The sequence below is a fragment of the Parasteatoda tepidariorum genome, chromosome 3 (assembly GCF_043381705.1).
Source record: "Parasteatoda tepidariorum isolate YZ-2023 chromosome 3, CAS_Ptep_4.0, whole genome shotgun sequence".
NCBI classification, from domain to species: domain Eukaryota; kingdom Metazoa; phylum Arthropoda; class Arachnida; order Araneae; family Theridiidae; genus Parasteatoda; species Parasteatoda tepidariorum.
The window spans coordinates 5,410,379-5,422,326 of NC_092206.1; the positions used below are offsets into that span (position 1 = coordinate 5,410,379).

The 11,948-nt window shown below is 31.6% G+C and overlaps 1 protein-coding gene across 1 annotated transcript; it reads left to right on the forward strand.

Moving 5' to 3' along the window:
• The first annotated feature begins 1,378 nt into the window (after positions 1–1,378).
• Positions 1,379–8,863, forward strand: LOC107439286 (uncharacterized). Its single transcript, XM_016051819.4, has 2 exons — positions 1,379–2,054; positions 7,723–8,863. Exons 1-2 carry the CDS (start codon positions 1,636–1,638, stop codon positions 8,252–8,254), a joined length of 951 nt encoding a protein of 316 aa, XP_015907305.1. The 5' UTR covers positions 1,379–1,635; the 3' UTR covers positions 8,255–8,863.
• Positions 8,864–11,948: the final 3,085 nt, after the last annotated feature.

Sequence of the window (11,948 nt, forward strand, 5' to 3'; positions counted from 1 at the left end):
TAATATTTTTAAAAACCACGTTTTTGTAGTGGAGAATAATAATTTAAAAAAAATTTGAAAAACGAAAAACGTGGGGCGCATGAAATACATAACAGTACACATACACATGCATATTCACTTTTTCTTACTAATACATATGCACAGCCACATATACATCCACATACTTATGCATATACACAAACATATTCCACATCCACATTCAGATACAATTACAATTACAGATATACATACACATATTCTCAAGAGCACATATACACACACTAATATAACATTACTGTTATGTATTTCATGCCCCCCACGTTTTTCGTTTTTCAAATTTTTTTTTAATTATTATTCTCCACTACAAAAACGTGGTTTTTAAAAATATTATTTTTTATTTTGAACTTTTTCAAATATTCAGTCTTTAAAATAATCTTTTATAAAAATTTTATCCTTTCGTGCAAAATATTTAAAGAAATATATGAAAGAGTGGAGCAATTTGTTTTTTAATTCCCAAATTCTTGGAATTTATAACACATTGTTGATTCAAGAAGAAGGGGAAGTGTCAAAAAGTAGACGTATTATGCTGGCTTATGCTTTTAGGATGATTCTTACGTTACATCACAATATTAATGAATTTAATTATTTACAAATTTTTAACAATTATTATGAACTAAAATCCAACAGTGCAGAATTGAATTGAATTAAATTTACATTTAATTTATGAAAAGATAAATAATTTACTAGAAGAAACAGGAGAAAAGAAGACATAATTTAAGTAATGCAATTCTAAACTTGTTCTTACATATGCATGATGGATTTTCTGTGAGAATAATCAGAGGAATTAATCTAGTCTTCGAAAATCAATTATTAACTGTTAAAGCAGCGGTTTGTTTGAACAATTGAAAAAAAAGTTCTAATTGTTTTATAACAGTCGTTAAATTTAGAACTTACGGCTGGAAATGTTCAACTCCATAGCCTTGTAAGTTTGAACCCAATCTAGAAGCAAGGGAACTCCTAGATCAAATATTGGGATTAATTTTGTCATCGCTGAAGATTTTTTGATGGAATTAAACCGCATTTGCTTTGTATGGGGAGGAAACCGAACGTAATTTTTGAACTTTAATAATAGAATAACCTTATTTACTATGAAGCTTCTCTATAACGGTTTCGCTTCACTTAATAAGCAGCTCTTACATACCATAACTACCAAACTAAAATCTGTAACAGCTTTTACTCTATAGTATTTTTTCTCTATCCGCATACGATGCAATTTTTTTTAATCATTTGAAAAATAACTTTCTTAAAATATTAAACGTTTTTTTCGCATTGCCTCCTTTATCTTAAGATGAAGAATAAAACTTTTCTTATCGGGATCACGTGACATTTAAAACTTTGCACTTGAACGGACAACTGTCATAAAAAACACGTACACTCTTTACAAGTCACATTATTTTCTGATACCATTTTTATTCTTCTTTGGCGAATTCAATACGACTTATTGTTTGAACAGCTGCGGCGACGGCACTAAAACATCTTCCTGGTTAGTTTCCCCAAATTAATGCCGTTCAATCGATCGACATATCATGTTTTATGTCAACAACAACAAAAAGGAGGAATTGTTGATGCGATGCAAATAACGATTGCGATTTAAGCATGCCGATGAGCATAATCGGCACCGTAGCTGCCATATCTGCAGCTACAGTTTTGTTTGTCGTTCCGCTGGTCATGAAATATCATGTCTACAAACCAAGTGTCAGGCCAGTGATCGTGGGAGATGTAATAAAGATTGAGAGGACGATCTCGACTGTTTGGTGTCAGGGTGTCTTCCTGCATTCTGAAGCACCCTTTCAGACTTTTGTGTACGATACGGAACCGATTGTGATGGAGGAGGACAGAGAGAAGACGCTGTCATCACATCGCGTCGTGCTTCCAAACAGAGCTCACGAATATTGGGGTTTTCATTTGCTGAAAGGATCTATCGTGGAGCTATCGGCATGTGCCAGGCTTATCGGCGGTGACGTCACAGTAGTGAGAGGTCATAATGGATTACATCAGTGTCTTAATGAACATGAGTAAGCATGCTTTTTAGTGGATATACTCAATTTGTATTTTATTTAAGGGACGCAATTTTTTATTTATTCATTTTTCTTAACTTTATATATATATATATATATATTTTCAAAATACGTGATTGACGAAATATGTGTACATAAAAAAATAAAATAACATAACTGCCAATTCTACTGGATTTTGCCACTTTTTCCTTGTCTACTGGTTTAATTAAAATTCTCCTGTTTTTTTTACATTTTAGAAAATCCTCTAAAATTTAATCAGTTTATTTTTATTCAGAACTCTCTTTTAAAGTTAATTAAAAAAAATCTTTTAACTATCTTTGATGAATTAAATGTTTATTAATATTCGAAGTTGTGAGTAATCATAATACATAACATTTCAAGTATGTTAATTTCTATCATAACTGGAAAATATGAAGCTTTTCTATTTTGATGACTATAAAAATCCGTAAAATTCCCTATGTGTAGAATATTTAGTACATTATGCAACAATCATTATGAAATTTATATTATTTCGTAAAATCTGCAGGATTTGTTTCCTGTCTATGTTGGCAGCTATGAAATTGGTGTGCAGCCTGAGTGATGGTTAATAACATAAAATAAATAAACAAAATGAAATAAACAATCATGTCACATGACTGATAATTTATGTAAAAAAATTAAAAAGACTTGTCGTGCTACAAGAATAATACATTATAAATCCGTATTAAACAAGATTGCTACAAGATATCTGAATTCTATACAAAATATTGAACAATTATGTGATATGACTGATAAATTATGTAAAATATTATAGAGACATATCGCACGATACATAATTACAGAAACTAAAGAGGTGTGTGAATTTGATTAAAAAACAGGCACGTCAATTTATTTATAAATTATGTATAAAAAAGTATTTCTTAACAACTTTTTGTTGAAATTTGAATACAGAGCGAAAACATTATCTAAGAGCATAAATATCATCCCTGCAGACTATGCAGAGGGATATATTAACAAAATATACTCTAAATGTCTATGAATGAATATAAATGACTGGGAAAGAAAATACTCAAAGATGATATATTGTAATTCGAAGCCAAAGAAATGTTTTTGTCGAAATGTGGAAGAACTAATTAAACGATCAAAATAGAAAAACAAATACACTGAAATATTCTTTTCTACTTTTTTTAAGTTCAATTTTTAAAAATATTCACTAGTATATAAAACAATAATTCACTAGTATATAAAACATATCTATATTGACATGTCTTATATTCTTGTGAATTGTTATTTAATATTTGTAGTAGTAGTTATGCCACAATTTAAATAATTTCAATGATCTATATGATATAACTGATAAGTATTTGGCGAAGCTTTTAAGTGCTGACGAAATTTTAAACATACTTAGCTACTTTCATGTCACTATTAATTTAAAGCATTTTTGTAGAGCTAAATTTTCCGGATGGACAGCAATGGAGATAATTTAAATAGCAACTAATGTCACAAAATTTTCCAATTTTCTACTTTTAAATGTAATCTGTTTTGATATAACTCGTTGCTTTCTATAAATGTTCATTAATCACCTTATTAACCGAAAACATCTAATCTTTTCCAGTCAAGTTTTTCTATGTATGTTTATTTTGGCGACTGATAATAGTTTAACTCAGGTTAAAATTTTAAAAGAAAACTTATTGGCGATAAAATGAATCATCAAAACATTAAGAAAGTAGCCGTTATTCAAACAATAGCCGCGACCCAAATATTATCTACTTCATTTGAGCATTAATTTTGTCAAAAAATGAAATTAGTTTAAAAAGTCGACGATTCAGGTTACTTTTAAGCTATCAGAATAATTAAAGCCATTTAACATGGCTAATGTCAAACGCTGATGTAAGCTTTAGTTTGCAGTTAAATTTCAGTTAGTTTTTAGTTCAGTTTAAAGTTTTGTTATTAAATTTCATACCATGAATTGCATGTTTTAATGAATCACATTTCCATTCTAATAGTAGACTTTATTGATTGAATCATTATAAAAAAAAGCAAGAATTTCTATCACCTAATATTTATTATAATAAAAATGAAATACTTTATAATTAATGTAAATGCTATTAATATTGAAATTTTAACCATTTTAATGATTTTGGAAGGACATAGTTAATAGTTAATTTTTAATTCTTTCAAAAATTAATGAATTTATTTTTTAAAAAAAGGGAACTTAAAATATTGAATAAATGTGGTTTACAAACAATGTGGTTATCAAACAATCTAAATCAGAAAATAAAAACCATACATAAAACAGAGATATCTAAAATTAAGAATAAGGGTGCATTGTTATAAAAATGAGGAGAAAACTAAAAAATGTGACCACAATGATATAATATTGTCATAGCAATCGAAAATAAACACTCAATAAGTATTTAAAAACGAAAGAACCTAGCACGTCTACCACTCCAAAAATACAATTGCAATTCACTAACATATAAGACTTGTTGACTCAATTCTATGTTGGGGGTATCTTTTCATAGATAAATGTTAATTTTGCCAATAACTACTCTTAACACATTGGTGACCCAGATGTGATGTGAACATGCCTACCTTGACAGAAACTCCCACTTCGATTTGACCACGCCTACTTCGATGGATTGTCCATATTGAACATTAGACTTGCTACTTGTGACTGCGACATTATCTACCTCCTCACGCTGTTGCTACTCAGTCTCGAACAAGCACAACGTCGGCATACATACACTCGACTGCTAATGGCAACACAGGAGCAACCACGACCGTGAACTTAATACAACTATCACGATCAGCAAGAAGTACGTTGATCTTAATACAGCTCTCCCGGCTTCTCACAAGACAGCAGTGAACCAACTAGTGGTATCATCGTGTGGTATCAATAGTGGTTCATCGAATTCTATCACAGATTTAATTCTGGTTGGGGAGTACTGTAGTATGTCTACCATTACAAAAATACAAGTATATAAGACTTGTTAACTCGATTCTAGGATGGGGTACCTTTTCATAGATGAAGGTTGATATTGTTGATATCTACTCTCCCAACAAACATTTTAACAATGAAATAATTTTGATTTAATAAAAACCGAAAACGGACAACTCCGTTTAGTAAAATAACTAACGCCATAATGCGGCAAACAAATCAACATTATTTAATTATCATCTCAATGTCATAAAGTAAACAAAATAAGGACTCACCCCCTATTATTTGTCACAACTTCTTTAATATGTCATCAAATACTTCTTCTTGTGTCATAAGAAACAGATTTTTTAATCAGAATGAAACGGTACTAAGTTAAATAATCACTTTTAAATAATCAAAATTAATTTAAAAATCACCACTTCAAAATTCCTAAAATCACAGGCTTTGAACACTCAACCACAAGATTAAAACCTTTTGCAATTAAAAGCAACACTCATAAAAAATGATCATTTTTGAAAATTGTGTAACTAGTGTGTGAACAAAATTTTTATAGAGCAGAAGTGTTTAACATGTACAACGCGCTCAACAAAAATTAAAGAATTTTAATCGGGTAAAATTTCTTTTACTAATATCTGCGTCAAGTTTTTAAAAAACATTAACTGCTACTCTCAATCGTTGCCAAAGAAAAAAAGAAAAGAAGAAAAGTGCTGCAGCCAGATGTAATAGGAAATTAAAAATAGTTTGCTTTTTGCTATAAAATGCAANTATAAACAATATATATAGTATGTAAACTATATACGATATGTATTTTTTATGTGTATAAAAGTATGCATGTAAACATATTCGATAAAAAGTAAATATTAGAGCGGAATGAGATAGGTCGCAACACCTGAGACTGTAATATAGTTTCTCTAAAGTAAGAACTCCGCTAGCCATTCGTCTGAACCCGTGGCGGTGACTACGGTAACGAGGTATTCTATTTCAAACAGGGTGCGGGGTCACTGTATAGCAGGGATAGCGAACCAATGGCACCCGTGCCATTTATGGCACCCGACACAATATTTCGGGCACGCCACCGATCACATTTGTTATTACACAATTATTATGTTTTATTTTTTTAAAATTAAAAGAACGCTATGGCAAAATAAACGAACCACGCTGAATAACTTTTGGTCTTAAGATCGGATCTTCACGTGCTAGGACGCAATCTTAATGGCTCATGGGGAAGACTTCAAACATGTTAATTAATTAGTTTAGACGATATTTTAAGATTAAATCAGATAAAAAAATTTGCTATCTCTGAATAAACATACGGTTATTTTTATGACGTATTCAAATTTTTATTCCCACAATGATACGGGCAGACACAATTTGGGGAAACATGGTTCCCATACTTTGGTCGAGAGAGAAAACAAAAATAACTTTGAGTTACTATTTAGTATTTTTTTCATTTAATAATAATCAGCAAAATTTTGAGTTTTAAGGTATAGGTATTTTTACGTTATTTTGAAGAATGTGATTTTATATGACAAAATACAAAATTTGAGCGAAATCGGTCGAATAGTTTCTGAGAAATCAAATACGAAATATATTAAAATTTGATTTCGCAGGAACTGTTCAACAATTTCACACAAATTTTGTATTTTGCCTCGCAAAATTACATTATTTAAAATGATGTAAAAATTGTTTACCTTGCAACTCAATATTTTTTCAACTATTATTTAAAAAAAAAATAAATATATACTGAAAATTAGTTTTTTTCATGGATTTATCTTTAGACAAACGAATTTAACATTTGTATGCAAATTTTTTTAATTCGCTTAAAAGGTTATCAAGATAGGGCAAAATACTCAAAAAGTTAAATTAACATTAAGGGTTTCTAATTTTGGATAGCTCTTCTGTCCAAACAATAGGGGCCATGTTTTACAGATTGAGACTACCTCCTATATTTTAGGAGCAAGACATCCAATTCGCTTTCATACGTCCACACGTTCAAAGTTTATGAGCAGGAATAAGAGATGTAATAAGAGAGTACTGTATTGAGATCACACCTGTGTGATCTTGGGGCGCTAGAGTAAGAAAGGTTCGTTTCATTCATGATATCGTGGGCAGTGAAGGGAAAATCTCGATTCAAAGGTGAAGGAGCTTGCAGATTTCTGAACCTTTATTTGTGCTTTATTCATGTTGGTCTTGCTTTATTGATACCTATTTTCATTGTTATCACCCTTTGGCAAAATGAGTGTTGTTTTGGGTTTGATGGCGTGCACACCTTAATTGGACACCATCATATTTTTCAACTGTGTTCAAGAGTAAGAGTAAACAGTGCGCATGCGTCGTCATTGCACGCGTTGCTATGGCGACAGCTGCTGTCTGAGAATTCTTTTTTTTCACTTTTAATTTTGTTATGCATTAAGTTGGTGAGTTTATTTTGAAGATATGGGACCAGAAAGATCCCATAAATACTTTTTGACTTGTGAATAAAAGAGAATTTCCTCATTTGAACGATATTTTTATTTTTATTGTTTTAATTAAGAATCAGAAATTCTAACTTAGAGTTCAAACTGGATCGTTTTCAATACTAATCCAGGTGAATTTCACAAATAAAGAGGGTAAAAAATGAAAAACAGCCATTGTGCCAATGGGTATAAAACTGTGTTAAAATTTCTTGCAGCTGACTTTTCTGACAACTTCTTATTTTTATTTTGTATAAATTGCTAAGCGTGTTTTCCTCTCTTCTCGTTTTAGGAAGCATCTCAATGACGAGAATAACAGCGGTGAAATCTCTGAATCGGAGTCAGACGAAGATACATCTTCGATTTCTAGCAGTCAAGGTGCCGTCGTGAATGACACAGAGAATCTGTACGTGTGCAAGAAATCCCTGGAGCACAGGGAACTTCCACCCTCTTACAGGTGCAGCCGTCTCTCACCAGATTTCCCTACCCGCCACATCCTCTCCCTCTATGTCGAAGAGACAGATTACTACTACTTCATTTTTTCTTCCAAAACTTATCTGGAAATCATTCCGAATGAGTTCTTCATCCAGTTCGGGCTGGAGAGAACTCACTATGACTACGAATCCAGCTTCGACAACTGTTCCAGTGGTTACGAGTGTAGCGTCCACCCCGGAAGCGAGCAGCACGTAGTTGTTCAGATGGACAGAGCGAACAGCACCCTCATGCAGAAAGAACTTCAGATTTCTTGCGAACCCAGGGAATGGTTTTTCTTCCTTTTCTATGCAGGATTCTTGCTGGTTATATTTCTTTGCGCCTTCCAGTGACACTTCTCTGGTTGTTTGACTCCTTTCTAGATGGCAGCACCTTAAGAACGGACTCCATTTATAACGGCCTTATCTCTTGAGTTCGAATATGAACTTGAGGGAAATATTTAAGGTGAAAGCGAAACAATTGGGAGTCTCCGTTCAGCATGAGTCGTCCAATCTCTACCTCCGTGAGGAATCTGGAGGGCAGAAATAGGTAATGTTGATAATAATGTACTTCTGCTCAGTTTTCACTGAACAAAATTCAACGGTACCACTTTCTAAACTGTTCGAACTCAACTTGTAAAAGGAGACTCTGTCAATGTATTAAAAAAAAAAAGAACTTCTAACCGAACATAGGGAGAGTCAATGGTAATGGAAAAGAAAAAGAACATTGAAGGGGATCTAAACTCATACAATCATCCCCGTCAGTCTGGTAACCGGTCGATCAATTGAAATTCAATGATTCATTTTCAAAGTCTGAAACTCAATAAAATGTTCAGAACATTGTTCACATATTCACTGTGAAATTGTTCAAGTGCTCACCATGGAAATTTCCACTCATTGAAGAGAATCATCTTTCAAATAATTAGTTAAATAACTAAAAATAAAGTTCTTGTTGTGTTTTTATTTTCTATTATAAATAATATTATTTGTTATCATAATAATACGATTTATTATCAAAGAATAAGTGATATTTATTGATACAAATTTAAAGTAAAATGCACAGTTAAAATTTTGTAGTTTCAATGTTAAACTAAGATCTATCTGTAACAACTATAGGTCTATATGTGAGAAATGGGGAATGTGGAATCTACAATATTTCGATTGTCTCAGTTCATGTATAATCTAAGACACTGCCATCAGCTGTTTAAGTTCTTCGCAGACTGTTTTGGAAAAATATGAAGTATTTTGTTTGACTTTATTAATTATTAATACATTCTTTAAAAATGGGTGAAATTTTTAATAAGTTCTAATTCCGAAAATTCCTTTGAGCAATAAAAATTTCCGCGTAAAACAAGTCCTGTTTTACTCTTTAACAATTAAAATTAAACCGTCATAAAAGTTCTTTTATTTTCAATACTTCACGCCTTCTTTGTTTCGATACTTTATTTCAAAAGTTATTGTAACATCAATTCTTTATCATAATATCATTTATTATTTGTCATTACTTTCATTAATACATAGTGTTACAGCTATACATTATTTTAAAAATTTTGCAGTATTAATAAATGACTTATTAAAAACGAAACTTGCCTAAATGCGACATAATTTCTTACCAGTAAATAAAGACTACTATTTTATATTTTAATACCAGAAGACACTTCCGAGAATATGTAAACTTTGTTACATTTCATTAAATGGTGCACTATTTAAAATTAAAGATTAGGTCTGATCTAGGGCACGAAATTTTGGGAGCCCACTCAAATTTTTTTTTAAACTTTTGAGCAGGGACCGATCAAGACAAGTTCAGGCCCAAGGCCCAGCAAATTTTCCGGGTCCCTTAGAAAATATTTTGAAATTAAATTACTGATGAGTAGTCCTAGCAATAAAAAAGAATCTATTGAACTGCAATGTTCAAGAGACACATTCTAAGAAATTTTGAAAGCAGACAAATGAAGATTATTTTTCGAAGATAAAGTTTACGTATCTATAAATTAAAGCAAAATATAACACAACAAAACGATGCTCTGTCAAAATAAAAATAGTTTGGAGAAACAAACAATTAAAATTAGTGATTTTTGCTAAAAGTCACTAATTAGCTGAATTGCTTTTTATTGTGAGCTGTAATCATTTTTTTATTTAGTGCTTAAACGAACCCAAAGCTAGCCCATCTTTTATTAGACTTTTTACTAATTTCTGAGGCCTCTCAGAAATTGTGGGCCCTAGTCCCATATACCTATTGAGCCTAGGCGATATTCAGCAGGGCCTGATTACCGAAAAGGCACAGGAAGCAAGTGCTTCCCCTGTAAAATTCTAGGGGGAGGGGCTAAAATGACTGAAATTAAGGGCCCAATTTCTTATTTTTTGCAATAAAAAAATGATAAGAAGAAAAAAATATCACACATGAAACAAAAATATTTTTTGTTTCATGTTTGAAAATTATTTGGTATGATTTTTCTGGTGCAGTAACAATAATTTATGCTGAATTAGAATTTTGTGTTGTTTTGCCGCTAGTGAACAAATTGGCGTAAAAAAAGAGACTAATCTTGCAAAGAACCCTTCGTATAACAACAAGTAATTTCATAATTTAATTTAGTGAAATATTTAAATTTTGTTAACATATGTGCTAGCTACTCCCTCGTGTTTTTGTTACTATGAAGCACGTAAAGAAGGGTCCTACATGATTGCATAAGATCTCTGTATTCCTTTCTAAGGTTCTAATACTAGTTTTCACATGGTTCTTGTCTCTTTAAAATGTACTGTTTATGGGCGTTGGGCGAAAAATATCAAAAGTTTCTTTTGCTCATGTTAGGTGTTAAGAATATTCGTATCCAGAAGCGCTCCAGCAGCGCCCCCTATGTAACTGGGATTAATGAAAATTATTATGTCTTGAGTGTCTGTGTTAATATGTATGTGTTTGTGTTGCGTCCCAATAAATGTTTCTAAAAGTAACAATTCGTTTGTCAATTCGAAAGTAATTAGTTTCGTAACATTAGGAGGGGGCTAAAATCCTATTATGCTTCCCCTATTTTCAGAGGTTAATCGGGCCCTGATAATCAGGCCCTGCTTTTGAGAAGTTTAGCAAAAACAATTTTCTCTCTCTCCCCCCATCCATCCAACCTCTCTCACTCCTAAAAAAAATATTTTTAGTTTTCAAAATTTTATGATAAAATCCCTGGTTAGGGTGTTGATAATGGCTTACTACATAGATAATGGCTTACCACAAAAAAACAAACCATCTAATATTATTATACTTGGAGTGTTTACAATAAAATACGCTCTTTCAATCTAACTTTCAACGTAACAAACAACAAATGAATTCGGAGGACTCCGCAAGCTTGCTATGAAGCTATTCAAAAAACAACAAAAGGTACTATTTTTCACAAACATAGTCAAATATTGGATAACACTCAAAGCATGACTACAGGACTTTATGTTCTTATATTAATTTTATTAAATTTGTTTTAGGCTCAGGACCTGTTCGAATTTTTAAAATACAGAAAACTCTATGGTAAAATTACGCAGAAGTGTAAACAAGAATAACAATAATAAATCTTCCAGAATATCAAGCCTGTTTACACAACACCACGTAAACATATATGCTTACGCTTATGAGGCCACTTATGTTATAACAATTTGTATTATGCCAGCTAATGTTGTAACATAAGCGGAGAGATACACCGGAAGTTTTCTGCGAAAAATATCTTCATAACCTGTTAAGACAAATCGCGAAATGGTTCTCATGCGAATTTCAAAGTATCAAAATGGCAACAAAGTTTTTAAAAAAATCAAGAGTCATAGGGAATTAGAGGATATATTTATTTTCGTTAGTCCTTTTTCATAATTGGATGGTGTTTTCAATATAAATATAAACAGCAACTATCTCCAGTTCCTGACTTGCTTTACTTCCATTCAGAAAGTATAGAGCTGTTTACTACAGCTTATTCAGCAAGCCGAATTTTAAAGCAGGTAATTTTGTTTTTAATGGATGGTGTTTTCAATACAAATGTGAACAATAACAATGTCTAACTTGATCTGCTCTACTTCCGGT

What these genes read in the sequence shown, in the direction of transcription:
- LOC107439286 (XM_016051819.4), top strand. Translation starts at nt 1,636, where the DNA reads ATGCCGATGAGCATAATCGGCACCGTAGCTGCCATATCTGCAGCTACA. An exon ending in CAGTGTCTTAATGAACATGA is followed by an intron (nt 2,055 to 7,722) that starts GTAAGCATGCTT and finishes TTCTCGTTTTAG; the next exon opens with GAAGCATCTCAATGACGAGA.